This window comes from Arachis hypogaea, chromosome 1, assembly GCF_003086295.3.
Source record: "Arachis hypogaea cultivar Tifrunner chromosome 1, arahy.Tifrunner.gnm2.J5K5, whole genome shotgun sequence".
NCBI lineage: Eukaryota > Viridiplantae > Streptophyta > Magnoliopsida > Fabales > Fabaceae > Arachis > Arachis hypogaea.
This window is the reverse complement of record NC_092036.1, coordinates 3023085-3042187: the sequence shown is the minus strand read 5'-3', so window position 1 is coordinate 3042187 and position 19103 is coordinate 3023085. Positions and strand designations below refer to the sequence as shown.

The 19103-nt window shown below is 36.5% G+C and overlaps 1 protein-coding gene across 5 annotated transcripts; it reads left to right on the top strand.

Moving 5' to 3' along the window:
• Positions 1 to 3396: 3396 nt before the first annotated feature.
• LOC112790423 (protein ENHANCED DOWNY MILDEW 2) lies at positions 3397 to 16656 on the top strand. 5 transcript variants are annotated; one of them, XM_025832843.2, is made up of 19 exons: positions 3414 to 4041; positions 4134 to 4230; positions 4919 to 5215; positions 5415 to 5468; positions 5608 to 5756; positions 5923 to 6019; positions 6146 to 6244; positions 7611 to 7858; positions 7956 to 8045; positions 8137 to 8682; positions 8797 to 8941; positions 9024 to 9125; positions 9368 to 9460; positions 10605 to 10646; positions 12425 to 12535; positions 14191 to 14262; positions 14362 to 14480; positions 14650 to 14713; positions 14815 to 16656. In XM_025832843.2, exons 3-19 carry the CDS (start codon positions 5144 to 5146, stop codon positions 16417 to 16419), a joined length of 3708 nt encoding a protein of 1235 aa, XP_025688628.1. In that variant the 5' UTR covers positions 3414 to 4041; positions 4134 to 4230; positions 4919 to 5143; the 3' UTR covers positions 16420 to 16656. The 5 variants fall into 5 exon arrangements, with proteins under 5 accessions (XP_025688613.1, XP_025688628.1, XP_025688636.1 ...); XM_072236313.1 differs by having other exon boundaries at positions 3473 to 4022; positions 4913 to 5215; XM_072236220.1 differs by having other exon boundaries at positions 3483 to 4041; positions 4865 to 5215.
• The last annotated feature ends 2447 nt before the right edge of the window (positions 16657 to 19103 follow it).

Genomic DNA, 19103 nt, shown 5'->3' with positions numbered 1-19103 from the left:
CCTCATCATGAAATCCCTGAGATGCCTCAAGAGATGCACTTTCTTTCCCAAAACTATTGGGAGCAAATCAACACCTCCCTAGGAGAATTGAGTTCCAACATGGAACAACTAAGGGTGGAGCACCAAAAACATTCCATCCTCCTCCATGAAATTAGAGAAGATCAAAGAATCATGAGAGAGGAGCAACAAAGGCAAGGAAGAGACATTGAGGAGCTCAAGCACTCCATAAGATCTTCAAGAGGAAGAACAAGCCGCCATCACTAAGGTGGACCCGTTCTTTAACCTCATTGTTCTTTATTTTTCTGTTTTTCGAAAATTATGCTTTATGTTTTATTTATGTTTGTGTCTTATGATCATTAGTGTCTTAGTGTCTATGCCTTAAAGTTATGAATGTCTTATGAATCCATCACCTTTCTTAAATGAAAAATGTTCTTAAATTAAAAAAGAGAAGAATTGCATGAATTTAGAATTTTATAACAGATTAATACTTTTGATGTGGTGGCAATACTTTTGATTTCTGAATGTATGCTTGAACAGTGCATATGTCTTTTGAATTTGTTGTTCATGAATGTTAAAATTGTTGGCTCTTGAAAGAATGATGAAAAAGGAGACATGTTACTGAGGATCTGAAAAATCATAAAAATGATTCTTGAAGCAAGAAAAAGCAGTGAATTCAAAAAAAAGAAAAGAAAGAGCAAGCAGAAAAAGCCAATAGCCCTTTAAACCAAAAGGCAAGGGTAATAAAAAGGATCCAAGGCTTTGAGCATTAGTGGATAGGAGGGCCTACAGGAATAACATCCTGGCTTAAGCGGCTAAACCAAGCTGTCCCTAACCATGTGCTTGTGGCGTGAAGGTGTCAAGTGAAAACTTGAGACTGAGCGGTTAAAGTCGTGATCCAAATCAAAAAGAGTGTGCTTAAGAACCCTGGACACCTCTAATTGGGGACTCTAGCAAAGCTGAGTTACAATCTGAAAAGGTTCACCCAGTTATGTGTCTGTGGCATGGATGTATCCGGTGGTAATACTGGAAAACAGAGTGCTTTGGGCCACGACCAAGACTCATAAAGTAGCTGTGTTCAAGAATCATCATACTTAACTAGGAGAATCAATAACACTATCCGGATTCTGAGTTCCTATATAAGCCAATCATTCTGAACTTCAAAGGATAAAGTGAGATGCCAAAACTGTTCAGAGGGAAAAAGCTAAAAGCCCCGCTCATCTAATTAATACTGATCTTCATAGATGTTTTTGGAATTCATTGTATATTCTCTTCTTTTTATCCTATCTGATTTTCAGTTGCTTGGGGACAAGCAACAATTTAAGTTTGGTGTTGTGATGAGCGGATAATTTATACGCTTTTTGGCATTGTTTTTAGTATGTTTTAGTTAGTTTTTATTATATTTTTATTATTTTTTATTTAAAATTCACTTTTTTGGACTTTACTATGAGTTTGTGTGTTTTTCTGTGATTTCAGGTATTTTCTGGCTGAAATTGAGGGACCTGAGCAAAAATCTGATCCAGAGGCTGAAAAAGGACTGCAGATGCTGTTTGATTCTGACCTCCCTGCACTCGAAGTGGATTTTCTGGAGCTACAGAAGCCCAATTGGTGCGCTCTCAATTGCGTTGGAAAGTAGACATCCTGGGCTTTCCAGCAATATATAATAGTCCACACTTTGACTGAGATTTGATGGCTCAAACTGGCGTTCCAAATCAGCTCAAGACTGCCCGGCGTTTAACGCCGGAACTGGCACAGAAGTGGGAGTTAAACGCCCAAACTGGCACAAAAGCTGGTGTTTAACTCCAAGAAAAGTCTCTACACATAGAAGCTTCAATGCTCAGCCCAAGCACACACCAAGTGGGCCCGGAAGTGGATTTATACGTCATTTACTCATTTTTGTAAACCCTAAGCTACTAGTTCTCTATAAATAGGACCTTTTACTATTGTATTTTCATCTTGGTAGCTATCTTTGAGTAGTCTTATGCTATCTTAGATCATGGGGCTGCCTCACGGCCATGCCTAGACCTTGTTCTTATGTATTTTCAACGGTGGAGTTTCTACACACCATAGACTAAGGTGTGGAGCTCTGCTGTACCTCGAGTATTAATGCAATTACTATTGTTGAGGGATTCTAACAAATTGGTGGCTAACATGATAAGTTTATGAAATTATATCAAATCAACCTTAAATTGAGGGATTCTAATGTATCAAGTTCTTTCCTCAATTTGGTTTTTATTTGATATAATTTTATAAAATTATCATGCTAATAGTAAATTAAGATTTCTATGTGTGTTGTAATATCACTTAATGTGCCACGTTAACAAATTTTGGCGCCGTCAACAAAGAAAATGAAGACTAATGCGATTCATTTAAAATTTTGAAAGTCATATTTGATTAAAAAAATTTTGGAGACGAATTTAAAAATATAAGTGATATCTCATAAATAAAATTAACTATTTACCCATAATTAAGAATATAAATTAAGACCCTAATCATTACTCAGTCACGCAGCGTTTAGCAAATTTGCTGTCTCTATGGGTGACAACGGGGTGGGTAGGGGCGGATTTTTGCTCTACCCGATCTCGCCCCACCCTACAATAATCCGCATAGAACCCGCTCCGCTCCTATGAGCGGGTAGTAAAAGGTTGAACCCTAACCCACCTTGTGAGTACTTGTTCCATCCCTATAATTATTAAAATCTAAGAAATAAAATAAAATTTCAAAATTTATATAACATCATCACATCATAATATAAATTAAAGTAAAAATTTAAATATAATACAATATTATTAATCATTTTATTAATTATTTTAATTTATTACACATATTATATATTAAAATTATTTATATGCCGGGCGGGTATCATCTAAACCCGCCCACGCCCATGTCCAAGAACCCATCCCTCTAAAAACTCGCCCCAATGCGGTTACTCGCCCCGAGCAGGTAGAGGCGAGATGGGTACCCGCGTATTCGGGGGTGTTGCCATCCCTAGCAGCCTCATACTCTTGTTCAAGGTTTTGAAAATCGGACTGGACTGACCAGTTCGAGCGGATTAACTAGAAATCGGTAACCAAGTTGGGTTGGTCTAGTGGTTAGCTCACTAGTCCGCTTAAGCAAGTGTCGGGAGTTCGAATCCCGCCTTGTGCATGCAGCAACCCATTGGCCAGCGGCAAACCCTTAAATGGAGCTCAGTACCGCGGCGGATTAGTCCTTGACCTGTCGGGTTGGGGGATACCGTGGGAAACCAAAAAAAAAAAACTAGAAATCGGTCATTTATCCGATCCGGTTGACCTTCAAAACCTTTCTACAAAGAACCGGTTTAAAACCGGATGAACCGGCGATCCAGTCAAACCAGATGGGTTTTTTCAAGTATCGGTTCGCTGATCCAACAACCAAAATGGCGCCGTTTTGATTCCAGAGAAGAAAAGTGCCATTTCCCCTTTCTTTCTCTCACAAACGCACCCTCACCAACCCTGGATTCTCCTGAACCCTATCAGAGCCACCATCCTTGTCGTGCGTCGTTTCTGCTTCTCCCCTCCTTGCCGTTAAATTCAATTGGTTAAATTCAGTTATTCTCTGGTTTAGGTTTTCAGTAATTAAACTTTCCGGGTTTAAAAAACGTACAATGGCATCTTCGGATGATGAGCCAGAGTCTCATCCACTATCTGTCTCGAATTACCACTTTGAAGATGACAGGGATGCCCCTGTATCGTTTTCTGTGATGCCAATTCAATGGAGTGGGTCGGAGAGTCCTCAAGGCAAGAAAACAGAGTTGTTCCTCCACGGTGTGGCGGATAATGGGCTGCAGAAGGTTATGATGCCGGTCATGGCGTGGCGGTTCGAGCTTTCCTCTGTGAAGCCTGAGATATCTGTGCTGTCATCCAAGGATAGGAGATGGATCAAACTTGAGAAGCCAAGAAAGAGCTATGAGGACATTGTAAGGAGTATTTTGGTAACTGTTTACTTCCTGAGTTTTGCAAAGAAGAATCCTGATGCAACCGCGAAAGCTGCGTGGGATAGCTTGAGTAAGAATAAGGAGTTTAGGCATGTCTCAATTGTTCTTGACTGTTTTGTTTTCCCGTAGTTATTATTGTGGAAGCACATTTTAAGATATTCATTGTATGATACTTTTACAGCTCTTATGAGGTTACGCCTTCGGCAAATGATTTAGTAAATCAGAAGGCTTTGATGAGTGAAGCAGCCAAGAGGGATGCTTTGTTGGCTAAGTCCAAGGTTTGTACTTTCTATTTACTTCATAGAAAATATTTGCTGTGCTAGGAATTTTTTTTTTGACATTTTGGGGGAGGGGTTGTGATTAGTATCTGCTTAAATATAAATCAAGACTACTCAATGTTGGACTATGGGCATCCCTCTACGATAGAGAGTTCATATATGAACCAAAATAAAAAAGCACAACACACAAACAAAAACCACACCCTCATTTTCTAACCCTTTCTCTGTCTTGCACCAAGACCCGTTTTTTTATCGCAACCCAACTCTCCTTTCACCTTGGATTTGATTCCCCAAGCGCCCATTTCTCTGTATTTGTACAGCACTTCAACTGTGTGGAGATTCACCTTCATCCATTTAGGGTTTTGATCATCTAACCTTTATCTCTTATTAAAATACATAAAAGGTTAAACTTTTTTCAAATTTATATTTTGATATATTTGATTCAGTGGGGTTTCTTGCAGAATCTGGGTTTTATTTCTGAGGATTCGTTTTTTGCAGTAGGTGGGGCACTTTGGATTCTATGTGTTTTATCTTGTTTTTAGTAATTCCCAGAATTTAATTTGTTGAGTGGGACTTTTACTTTTTTATTATTATTTATTTTTTTTGGTTGTTGCTATTTTTTGTGGAACTGTAGAGGGAATAAAGTGCTTATCTTGGTTTGTTTTGTTGTTTGCACTGGGAGGAGTAGAGAAGGAAATTGTGCACATGAAGTGTTTGAGGGAAAACCACTGAGAAAATAGCTAGAGCTGGATGCTTTTAATGTGTTGCTTTTGTTAGTTCCGAATATTTGTTGCTGTGGAAGTGTATCTGGAAGAAGAAGCTGTCGTGGTGGTGGGGTTGGTGTTGATTTTCGGCTTGGGGGTGGCTGGTGGGGTTTTACTTGGTGGAGCAGTTAGGGAAGGCATAGGCTTACATGGGAGAACATGAGACATATCCCATCTCGTGGATGCCATGCTTGAGTTTGACTTCCACACTTCTTTTGTCAGTCAGTATCTCCATTTCGTGGGTGGCTTCCCTGAATTGGTGGCCAAACCCATTTTGTTGGTGACATGCATGAGATGGAGCTGCGTATTTTGGAAATTAATTTGATGCATGCGTATTTCAGGAATTAATGTTTTTTCTTTATTTATTTTAATAAAAAAGCCGGGCATATGGGACTAACATCATCTACTTGATTTGAGCAGCTTTTACCCATGGCTCTGGAGGGTAACCTGGGGGCTAAGAAACTTTTTGATGAGGTTGGTTTGAATTTTTTTTCCCTTCCTATAGAGAATCATTCTTTGGCATTTTTTAGTTATGTACTTTATTTTATTTATTTATTTATTTCATATTTATTGATTATAAAGCTTTTATAATATTTTAATGCCTTGGTTTCAGGAGCTAAAAGATTTGGCACGGCCTGGATTTATAATTGATGATGATGTTGATGATGACATGACTGATGCAAATGATGAAGAGTCAGATGAAGAAGATGAATTGTTTGATTCTCTTTGTTCTATTTGTGACGATGGTGGTAATCTTTTGTGGTATGGAATTTTTCTCTATTTGTTCAATCTCTATCCCTTTTATGTTTATATAGCTGAAGGTAGTTCCTCTTTCATTTAAGTTATTAAAATAATATCTTACTTGCCACTTTATAGTTCCTGGTTTTCTTTTTCTTATAATTTAAAAAGTTATTCATGATAAATGAAGCTGTGATGGAAAGTGCATGAGATCATTTCATGCTAATAAGGAGGATGGCGTCAACTCTTCTTGTGTCTCTCTTGGTTTTAGCCAAAAGGAAGTTGAAGTATGTTATTTTGTTTTTTTCTTTACTTTTATATCACCTTTTTTTGTTTGCATCTTTTTTTTTTCCCAGTTCCTTTTTGTTGTATAATCATATAGAAATCTGCTTTGCTTCTGAAAAAATTCGCAGGACATCCCAAATTTTTATTGCAAGAATTGTGAACATAATCAGCATCAGTGCTTTGCATGTGGCAAACTAGGCTGTTCCGATAAATTCTCTGGTGCTGAGGTATAGCTATGTGAAGTGTTATCTTGATGAGTTGATGATGATTAGTTTATTTATAAGTTGACATATAATCGCGTGTATATGCATGTTACAGGTTATTTTGATTTTTGAGTAAGCACACTACACAAGATAGGGGTAAAGGAGTGCATTATATAGAAAGTTGTGGTATCACCTAATTTATAAGATTGTAGAATACTAGAATATTGACTTTGATGGTTTGGACATGTGTGGAGAAAACATGTAGTGGCTGCAATGAGGATAATGGATCAAATGGAGTTTAGTCAAATAGCTGGAACCATAAGTACAAGAGAGGGAGACCTAGAAAGATCATAATAAAAATACTAAAAGAGATCTTAGATATTAATGGCTTAAATATGATTCTGATACAATGCTATGGTGCTATCTCTTCCATGTAGACAAACCCATTTTGTCAGACAAGGCTTGGTAATTTGAGTGGAAATAGCTTTTGGCATATTGCACTTACTCTCACTTTTGTGAAAAGCTTTGATGTATGTGGTGCCATTTGATAACTTGGGACATAAAAGTTCTAGATTGTGTTGTGCACTTTATTATCTCAAATCCTTTCTGCCGTAGTTATTTTTTAGAGTTTGGAGTTAATTGCCTCATGCATGGTTCATTGACAATTTGACATAGTTGTTGCCCGGCTGGAATGAATGAGCAAATCACCAAATTCTCCAAATATTTTAGCTTTGGGTTGTAGCAGCTCTGATGATGGGCCAGAATCATGTTGTCTTGGTTCAATCTGGGAATCATGGGCTTAATTTGTTACTTGTGCTAGACTTCATTTGAAGAACATGTTCTTTATGTACTATATCTATACAGTTGTTTTCTTGAAACAATATGATTCTTACTTTATTTGAGGTTACACATTTTTATAAAAAAATTAAATTTTTATTTAAATTTTCTGTATAATCGTTGTAGTCCAGGTGGGCTGGATGACAAATTAGATGCTTAGGATCCCCAAAAGGATTGCTACCAATTCTTTCATTTGGATAGCACGTATTCTATAACCAGCTAAAGCCTTTTTCATGTACAAAACATAACCTTGCAATTTTAACTTCTTATTTAGTATTTCAATTTGTAAACAAGTGATGTGCTTAGTGCTGTTTAAGCTTCAAAGATTTTAATTCACATGTAAAGTAGCATATCCGTTCTTGTTAACTACGGAAATTGTTATTCTTTATTGTTTTTATAAGTTCAAACTTAGCTCTGCTGTAATTTCTGATTTATCTTCTGTAGTTTTGATTGATTTGTTAAGATAATGCTTTTGGCTTGAGAAACAGGATTATTTTCTCACAGAATCTTTCTCTTTTATGGAACTAAAAGGCATGTGAAATTTCTCCTTCAGGTCTTCCAATGTGCCTCTGCAACCTGCGGCTACTTTTATCATCCTCAATGTGTTGTGAAGTTACTTCATCGATTTAATGAGAATGCTTCAAGGGAACTTGAGACAAATATTAGTCGGGGAGAACCTTTTACTTGTCCATCCCATTACTGCTATGTTTGTAAAGAAACAGAGAACAAAAAGGAACATGAGTTGCAGCTTGCTGTTTGTAGGCGTTGTCCCAAGTCATATCATCGCAAATGTTTGCCAAGGTCATTTGACTGCTTTTACCTATGTTTTTCTTTGGTTCATTAAATAATTTTTAAGTGATAGTGTTTAGAGAGTTCATTTTCAACTTGTTTTTATCAGAGCAATTGCTTTTGAAGACATAGAAGATGAGGGTATAATAACGAGGGCCTGGGACAATCTAATACCCAATCGTGTTCTTATATATTGCTTGTAAGTGCTGAGAGTTGAAGTTAAAGTATTTCCTGAATCTAGTTTATCCTCTTAGCCTTCTATTTAATATTTTCACGGTTCCTTGGACCAGAAAACATGATATCGATAATGATCTTGGGACTCCTATACGAGATCACATAACATTCCCCAATGATAAATCTAATGTTCAAGAAGCAAGTACAGAGCAGAAGAGAAAACCTGCAACTGAAGAGAGAGTTATGTTGAACAAGAATAATGTTAACCTGGATAATTCAGTCAACAAAAGAAGCATTGCTGATGTACCTAAACTGTCTACGAAGGTACCTAAACTCGCTGGAAAAAAGTCTTCTGGACCAGTTGGTATCAAGAAGTTTAATAAGGTTTCAGGATCAAATATCCAAAGGAAACCAATAGATATTGAATCATCTAGAAAACGTTTGTGTGAAAGTAAGAGACCATTCTCAAAGGAAACTGAAAGGCCTGATTGTGAGGAAAATGAGCCCTCAATTGGTGTGCAATTATATGCAATCTGGGAGAAGGGTTCTGGACAAACTGGCTTGGGCAATCAGGTTGATAACAAAGCCAGTGCCAAATCTGTTATACCTACTAGAAAACCAAGCAGCCCATTATGTACATTAGATGCTGATTCGAAGAGGAGGTGATCAAATGTTTATAATTATGATCGAATTCTTCTTAAAACTTATACAATGTCTTGATCTTATGTAGTTATTTATGATATGTTATTTTTAATATTTTTTTTCTTGTGATTTAGACTGTTGGATTTGTTTAATGAAGCTACGTCATCAGTTACTCTTAAGGATGTTGTAAAAGAACGTAAATTTGCTTACACTCATTCTCACTCATTGAAAAATTTTATGGAGAAGACTACAGTTGGGAAGTTGGAACGCTCTGTTGAGGTACATAGCTATCTATAATTAGTGCAATGTGGTGTCATGTGGATCTTATTTTAAGATTATGTTATGTCTTGTGTGCATTCAGGCTGTTCGAACAGCTTTAAAGATGCTAGAGGATGGGCGCAGCATTCGTGATGCAGAAGCTGTTTGTGGCCCTGATGTTCTTAACCAGATATATAAGTGGAAGGTAGTTGGCAATTTTTAAATGATTTTCCGTAGACATGTGTTCTGGGTGTTTAAATGCTCAGTTCTATCTTCTAGTATATTTCATAGCATGTTTCATCCATTGTCTCTGTACATATTTAATTATCTGCCATAAGCTTGTGTGTAACATGGTTTTCATATATAAAACACCTATATGCACTTCTCTATTGTATTGGATATTATCGGGTTTAGCTATGTTAACCATATTGACTGAAATTTCTGCAGGACAAGCTGAAAGTATATCTAGCACCTGTTCTGTGTGGTAACCGCTATACGTCATTTGGTCGCCATTTTACACAAGTGGAAAAGCTAGAAGGGGTATTCATAATTTCAGTCTACATTTTTTCTTAATATCTTAAGTTAATTGTACTGCTGTATGATGTGCTTTCTTTTTTATATTATCTTATCTTTTGCTTCTGTGGGTATTCTTGTGAACCTCAGTTTAAAATCATTTGTTCTATCTGGTTTAAGTGATAACTAAATTATTTAAATGTGTTTAGAAAACAGTTACTGTTAGGTTTTATTATAACAGCTTGAATGGTTGTGTTAGGTCCGAGCATAAATAAGTTTACCCTAATACACTTGCTGACAATTGAGTTGCATCCTTACTTATTTGATCATTTGAAATTTGGAAGGGCATATGAAGTGGAGTATTGATGATGCTCATCACATTTGATGCAAATAAATTTTTCTTGTATATATAAAAAACAGAATTAAAAACTTTTTGTTGCAGTAAACTAGCAACTTAATCAATGAAACTGTTATCTAATTGCAATTTAGTCCTAAATGTACGAGTCAGTTTTACTTTATAACAGTTGTACCAGGGAAGCCCTTTTTTGCATCTTTCTCATTCTGATCCATGAGGACCAAATTATTTTGAACTTTGTAAGGCTTGGTTTGTAAAGCTTATTGGAGAGGTACTTGCACTTATCAAAACCCTGTGTTTGGTAAATTAAAAAGATTATGTACTTAGGCTTGCAATTTCTAAAAGTTTGGGCTGTTTTAAAAGCACCTAAGAAGGTGTTTTTCAAGGCTAGCTTGTACTTATCAAAAGTAAAATGTTTAATATAACTTCATATATTAATAAATATCCAAATTTACTCTTATATTTATGTCTATTATGATTTTTTAAATTTTAAAAATTATTTTACCAAACTGTCCAAACATAATTGTTGTTGCTTGTGCTTATAGAAAGCCATTTTTAGTTCAATTTACCAAACATATGTGCTACAATTTTTGGAAAGCTATCTTTCAAAAGCCATGTCTGATAACCTACTTTCGAATAGCAAAAGCTTTACCAAACGACCCTAACTATAACACTATTTTAAATCTTGGGACTTACGTTCTATTTGACCTTTTTTGTTGCGTTGGAATGAATTTCTTTATTGGTTGTCCCACTGCAATTACATCCATGTCAAGCATTGGTCTAATTTTTTCTATTTTCTAATTTTTTTTATTGCAGATTGTTGATAGACTCCACTGGTATGTTCAGAATGGTGATACGGTAAGCACTGATACTAAGTACAATTATTAGCCTTATCATTCTCATTTGCATTTATTTGTTGTATTAATTTTCCAACTTCATATTCACCTCAAGCTGATTAACAACATCTGTCCAAAGGATTTTGCATAACTAAGATTGTTTGGTAACTTTACTCAAACGTTGGAACAAATCCAGCATCCATATGCTTTTGTGTTAAATCTAGTTGTTTCATGTGCCACAAGTCTGGTGTGTAGTGCACCATTTAAAATTTCGTGCTGCATTATGGACTAGAAGATTATTTCTAGACTAGAACTAGTCCAAGCCATTTGCCAGGTGAGGGTAATATTCTATGGGGGGGATTACAAACTTGTGATCAGCAAAATTTTATCTCTTCCCTCCTTGGCCAGCCAACTCTACCCCCTTCTCTCTTCCAACTCCCCCTGGTCACTTCCCTTTGTTCTCATTAATCATACTGTGTGGCCATCATTTGGATGTTAGAGACGAGTTTTGGTGGACTCTTCTCCAATTCTTCACTCCAGAATACCATGATTTTTGTTTATTTAATTTTCTATACTCCTTTCAACATCAGTACTGTTAGGATTATTAGTAGTTGGGATTGATTAGGGGGAATAGTATGTAAATAGAGTATAAGCTTGAAAGGTATCTTTGATCATACGATGAGAGTAGAGGAGCTCTAACTCTTCTTCAAATTAGCGAGTCCTGCTGTGGTTCTTGGTTGCCATTGATCTTAAGGGAGCGAGTCCTGCTGTGGTTCTTGGTTGCCATTGATCTTAAGGGAGAGCTCCATGTGCCAATGGAAATCATTGCTGCAAAGACACATTGCGAAGAAAAAATAATTTCTAATGAAGAAGAAATGTTCTAGCCGATGTAATTTAAGATTTGGGACCCTGTCTTACTGTCTAGCGCAAGGATCCCATTAGTATATGAGTTAGTTAACCTTATTAAGAGTTAATCAAGAGTGAGTGAGTTAGTTAGTTAGAACTTAGGATTAATTAGGAAGGAAAAACTAGTATAAATAGAGATTAAGGTAGAAAGAAGGTATCTGTGATCATTCAGCGAGTCTTGAAAGTTGAGCAGCTCTAGCCCTTCCTCAAATTATTGTAATCCTTCTAGGGTTCTTGGTTTGTTGACATTGATCCTAAAACAACTATACAAATTACCTCTGGTTCTTGATACCAGTTTTAACAGGTTGGCACAGAGTTTCTGCTTTGAAAGGTTCTTCTCATTCAATCACATCTTTTCATCTACTTCAAAGTTTCCTTTCGGTAGTTTCGTGGTCATCCACTTTTGTGGTTTGACTAATCTTTACTGTTCAACAAGTCTAGGAAAGAGCCAAAGAGGTTTTTTTTTTTGGTTTCTTTCTGTTTCTTTTGTTTTCTTTTTTAACATGTCAACTTCATGGAAGATACTTAAAATATTTGTTTTTGTATTCCTTCTATTTTAACCAAGGTTCTGAAAACCGGTCTGGTCATCAGATCGCTCTAGTCACTGGTTTACTTGTTCATTGGTCTAATTGGATCAACCGTGAAACCGAGCCGCAAAAGCTTCTGGTTCCCGGTTGGGCCGGTTGGACCAGTCGGTCCGGTCCGGTTTTCAGAACCATGGTTTTAACAATTACATGGTTATAAATGTGTGTTCTCTCTGTAATTTCGGTACTATGGAAGATCAGATTTTCTTGAAATGATTATATTTTCTAGAGGATCAGCATTATTTACATTATGAACCTACTGCTAATTTTAAATTTTAAATGCCTGACTGGAGGTGTTACTCATGACCAGATTGTGGACTTCTGTTGTGGTGCTAACGACTTTAGCATACTTATGAAAAAAAAGCTTGAAGAAACTGGGAAGAGATGCTCATATAAGAACTATGATTTACTTCCAACAAAGGTGAATATACTCTTACAGGTTTATTAGTTCCTAATCTTGTCACCTTAATTTTTGTAGAAAGTTTTTGCTCACTGTCACAATATCCTTGCGTTATATGTTTGCTGATTTTATTTTAAATTGACAGATTTGTTTATATTTCAGTGTTCAAAGCATTTTTTTCTTCTATTACGTTCACATCATTAGTGGCATCTTTGGCAAGTTAGCAGAGGTTTTCAATATGCTCGTATTTGTAACGCTAATGATTAAACAGTGTTGTTCAAATGTATGGTATTTTGGTACCTCGACTTACATTGATGATAGTTGTCTTCTCATCAAGTGTCTGGAAAAGAAATGACCTATTGCTTGTAAACTAATGAGCGAACTTTTCTTTCAAGTGTCACTTTGAAGTGTATGACCTGTTCTTGGTACAGAGTTGGCCCTTGTTTGCTAAAATACCTTGACCACATTAATTCTTTGCATATCATCTGATTTTTCCATTCCTTCTAAATGGTAGATGGTGAAGATTAGAAACTGATGTACTTGTATTACAGAAATCTTAGGATTAACAGAACAGCAAATCAATAAGGAACTCCATTCTTAATGGATTGAGGAAATAAGAACGAAAAATAGGTGACTAACAGAACCAATCATAGGATATATTCTTTGATACTATATATAGATTCCATAGGATATTTTCTTTACTTCTAACAGCTACATTTGATTTTTTTTTAAATGAGCAAAATTTGTAAGCCAAGGCATAATTATTAAGGCACTCTTCATCATAGTTAGTTAAACTATTTGGCTTTGAAATATATGCAAGTATTTTATTATGAAATTACAATTTAGGAATTATATATTGTAATTTAAGATGTGAAAAATCGGATTCCAATAATTGTTTTGGGAAGAGTAGTAGTTTTTGTAAGTGGAAGATCTTTAAAGGAATTTCTGGATTATTTTATTTTAAATAACAATAAAATTGAATATAGTGAATAAAGGTGTCCTAAAATTATAGATAAAAGAAAAGACTAACTTGTCTGTAGCTTTGTGTACATCGTTCCTTTTATATATATTTTTTAAATATTCTCCTAATGTTTTTAATATTATTATTTGAAATATTTATAAAAATTGTTGCTGTCTTTCAAAAAATTTTTATGATATAGCTAAAATTATGAGTGTTCTTTAGGTTGCATTTGGATTCTATCTTTGTGGTGAGATACAGAGACATGATATTTTTTGTTCCCACTTTTAGGAAGGACAGAAAACAGAAAGAATTTTCTCTCTGAGACAGAAAATTGTCTCTGTCCCTGTCCCTGTCTCTGCAACTAAACAAGTTTCTCTCCATTGTAATTTTGTCCTGCAGACAATACCAAATGCAGTCTTACCGTTTGTCAAAAGCAAAATTTTATGATATTGTTTTTGCTAGAACCAAACAAGAAAACAACTCTGGAGTTCCATACCAAACACTTCTTAAACAGAGTTTTGTAGACTAGTTTGTTTTTAGCATTTGTTTTGTAAATGATACGTTTGGCCTTTCAGCTAAGCTGATTTTTGGGTGTATGGGGACAAATACAGGCTTATGGGTCTAGTCATGATGATCTTCCATCCCTCAAATGAAAAGGATCCTTCCTCCCTTTCCTCTTACTAATTACGACAATGTTGCTTTATTTTGTTGACAGCACGATTTTTGTTTTGAGATGAGAGATTGGATGACTGTCCAGCCAAAGGAGTTGCCTACAGGGTCACAGTTGGTAAGAAGTGGTCAATTGCAATGCCCATGCATATTTCAATTCCAATTACCTTTTTCTCATTATTTAATTTATTTTGTTTCTTGTCTGCTTCCGGAACAGATCATGGGTCTTAATCCGCCCTTTGGGCTAAAAGCAGCTTTGGCTAACAAGTTTATAGATAAGGCTCTTGAGTTTAGACCAAAGCTCCTCATTCTTATAGTTCCACCGGAAACAGAGAGGTAGCGTCTTTTATCTTTTTTCTATATTATTAAGGATAAGATTAAATAATCTCTCCCTTCACACGAGGCCATCAAGACTAGGCTGAAGTAGTTACTTCGTTTGGTTTAAGAAACAGATATTTATTATTTTCTGTTTGGTTGTGTTTCCATGTTTCTTTCCTTGTTACAGGCTAGACAAAAAAAGGTCACGTTATGATCTTGTCTGGGAGGATCGAAATTTTCTATCAGGAAAGGTAAAGAGACAACATACATATGGCAAGTTATATTTTGATTACTTTTGGTATTCTGACTGCTCTAATTTTTCCTCCCTGTTATGGTCTTATTTCATGGCCAGTCATTTTATCTACCCGGATCAATTAATACTAGTGACAGACAAATGGAACAATGGAATCTGACATCTCCCCCACTCTCCCTTTGGAGTCGACCTGACTGGACTGATAAGCATATGGAAGTAGCGCAAAAGCACGGTCATCTGTTAAGCCTGCATGAAATATCACGGATGGAAAGTTTTAATAATCAAAATTCACGTGCTGGCCATTCGATGGATGGTAATTTTGCTGACGACGATATGCTGGTTGATGATCTGTTGGTGTCAACTGATGATCTTGAAGTTCAGGGGCTTATTAATGACGATCAGCAAGAAATATCACTGGATGGAAATGTTGAAAGAGAGAGTCAAGAGAGACATGAATCTTGGACGGAAATGACTCCAAATGAAAATGTTGGACGTGAGAGTCAAGAGAGACATGATTATTTAATGCGAAAGACTCCACATGGAAATGTTGAACAAGAGAGACATGAGGATCATACTCGAAGGAGTCCGCATGAATATGTTGAACGTGAGAGTCAAGAGCGACATGATTACCGGATGGGAAAGTCTCCTCATGGAATTGTTGAACGAGAGAGTCAGGAGAGACATGAGGATCAGATAGGAAAGAGTCCACATGGAAATGTTGAACGTGAGAGTCAAGAGCGACATGATCACAGGATGGGAAAGACTCCTCATGGAATTGTTGAACGAGAGCGGCATGATTACAGGATGGGAAAGACTCCTCAAGGAATTGTTGAACTAGAGAGTCAAGAGAGACACGAGGATCAGATAGGAAAGACTCCACATGGAAATGTTGAACGCGAGAGTCAAGAGCGACATGATTACAGGATGGGAAAGACTCCTCATGGAATTGTTGAACGAGAGAGTCAAGAGCGGCATGATTACAGGATGGGAAAGACTAGGACCTCATGGAACAGGAAACACACTGAGGAAAACAACAGAGGAGGTCCGCATGCGAGCTCACCTGCCAAAAGTAATGCGAAAAATCAAACTAAGGGATTACCTCACCGTAGTCAATCTAATCCGAAAGATGGGAGATCCTCAGTTGGGGGTCTTCAGCCAAAGTCTAGTGTGTCATCTCCCTATGGTTATGGTCATCTGGAACCCATGCGATTTGGAGCAGCTAGTGATTATATGGCTTCCACTTTCGAGGAGCACCATAGCAGCCTTTTGATAGATGGCACCAATACCCTAGGATATAACCCCTATGTTGGGGAGGATGACAGTTATCTGAGGCAACAACCTCGCCTTTATGGGCTTCAGGAACCAGATTCTCATTATATGACGAGTAATTTTTTATCTGGTCATGATTCTGTGTATGGTCGTATGGGATCCAGTTATGGAGTACTTGGTTCGGGATCCGAGTCAGCTTACATGATGAGCACTCCAGCTATGCAACGGTACGCTTCGCGCTTGGATCCTAGGCTGGATTCTTTTGGATCTGTACCCCCTATGGTTGGTAGAAATGCCGGCTTTGAACACGGTGTTCCCCAACCTGAATATGGAAGTGGGATGCCTAGTGGTATGCCAGGTTTTGCACCTCAACCTCAGGATCCCTATCGCTATCCCAATTCGCGCTCGAATTCAGGAAGTTGGTTCAATGGGTAATTAGGATACTCATTCACTTCTGCATAAAGATGCTACATATTGTACATAACATAGATGACAAGATGCAATGTTCTGTACATATACAGATTGTTAATTTGGTTCTCCAGACAAACAAGGTTATTTTCTTCCAGAAATGCACTTGTGGTTTTTGGCTACTTGTAATGGATCTTCTCAGACAGATATGAGTTGTGTAGCATACTAATGTTTAGTTGGCTACTTCGGGAACTGGTTTTTTAACTTACAGTCTCCTTCCTTTATTAAGGTTACTAACATAAAAATTGTTAAGAATATTTACTTAAATTCGTCCCCAAAAAAATTTAAAGTGGACGATTTACTTAAAAAAATTTTTTGGATGCAGCTCCGTTAAGCACTAACGGAAGGATTTGATGTGTCACGTGACACCGGTGACTCAACTGTTAAGTGTCATGTGTTAAATAAGAACAAATTGGTCCTCCACGTGTTAAGTGCGACGTCGTTTCATGAGATGAGAGTTTCTGATAAGGGGGTCCCTAACCACTGACCCACACCACTCTTCACCGTCAAATCCGTCGAGCAATGCCTCTCTTCCATGGGAAGAATGTCAACATGCTCCCGAAGCTTCTCAACTGAGACCCCGCCACGGACCTCTATCTAATCCATCCTCCGCAACGATGTCGGAATCCCTTACCCCGACATTCACAAATTGATCTCGCGGTGCCCTAGGCTCTTGATCTTGAAAAGCTTGGGACTTTCGGAATCAGAGGTTAATTGCATGGTTGTGAGATCCCCTGCTTTGTTAACCTACAGTGTAGAGAAGAATTTGAAGCCTAAAATTGAGTAGTTTTTGAATGAGATGAATGGAAACGTTTTAGAGTTGAAGCAGTTTCCGCAGTATTTTTCATTTAGCTTGGGAGGGAGGATTAAGCCAAGACATAAGGTGTTGGTTGAAAATGGGGTGAAACTACATCTTATGTTGAAGGGTGATGATGGTGGGGTTCCATGAAACACTGATTAATACCCGGTTAAAAAAGTTGTATTGAAGGTAGTTATTGTAAATTGGTTCTACAATATCTCAGTCTCATACAAAGCCTTGCAGTCCTTGCATCAACAATGTCAGCGGAGGTGGTCGGCGGACTAGCGGTTGACGTGGTGGTGGCTTTCTTCACAAAGGGAAAGAGAGGGTGTTGAGTGTAATTTCGTTTTTGCCCCCCGGGGGGTTAGATGAAGAGGGACCTCCTTATTGAGCCCTAGTCCCAAAACGTAGCGTTTTGTGTCATTCAGAAGAGGGACCAATTTGTCCGTATTTAACACGTGGCACTCAACGGCTAAGTCATTTCATGTGACACATCAGATCTTTCCGTTAGTGCTTAATGGAGCTGTGTCTGAAAGGACCAATTTATCTCACTCCAGATAATACTGGGGACTAATTATGTAATTAATTTTTGTTGGAGATCAAGACGTCAACTTTGGAATTTTTTGGAGATCAATTTGGATGAATACTCAAATGTTAACTAGCATTTGCTTAATGGACAATTATTTACAAAGTTATATTCTAAGAATAAACAATTATTTTGAATCAAATCGCATACTATAATTGATAGATTTAATTGAAGCCACCTTAGTTTATTAGGATCTTCTGCTTCATCTATTTTATCTCAAAATTCAACAACTGGAGCTGGTTTGTATTGTCTACTTCATCCCCTAATGGCACATAGAGAATTATGGAATTCTAAGGGATGAACCAGACCTTAATCTTATGAAGCATGAGCCACATGTTCAAAGGTTATGAAACACAATTAGTTTAAAATGGCAAAGATTTAAGAGGTGGCTGTACTCTTGTAAAAAATTAGAAAAATGTAGATCCAAACTTGTTCATGTACCACCAAGCGAAATTATTATGGTAGTGTTGTCAAAATCTAGTTTAGATTTCTCTAGAAAGCATTAGTGTATGTTTGGGAGAGTGAAGGATTTTAAGGTTTGCGTTAGACCAATTTGTGGTGACATAACTTTTTTTTTTTGGACCTGGTGAAGGCCGGACACCCGGCCCACACACAAAAGAATAGAATTTTATTTTATTGAAAATATATCAAAAAAATTCTAGAAGGCCAATGAATTTTGGCCAATAGTTGTTACCATTTTATTAATTTCGATGCAAATTAATATAATTTGGATTCATATTACAGAGTTTGCTCACATATTGACCAAAAATATGCACAAAAATTAAAGCCTAATAAAACTGACGAAAAAAAACCTATTGATACTCAGCAAATCTTCCTTATCAAATATTCTTAAAAAGGTTAATAAATTTGAAGGTAAAGTATTATTTTGGTCTTTTTAGACAGAATTTTAATTTAGTTTTTAACGTTTTTGAACGTTCTATTTTAGTCTCAAAAATTTTTAAACGTTTTATTTTAATTTAAATTTTTTTAAACAAGTTTAATATTGTCTAATCATTAAATTTGACACAAACAATTCGCATATTGAAGAGTCAATAACATTTGATTTCAGTATGTAAATGAAATTGATTACCAATTATCACTAATATAAAAGTTTTTTTTTCTAATTTTAAAGGGTTGATGATTGATTGTTAGAATTTGAAATTTTGTATAAAAAAAAATTGAGGAGAAGAAGTGTTACAAGAAAGTTTTTGTTATCTTTTTTAACACATGAAAGAATATATAAACTAATAATATCATAAATGTCAA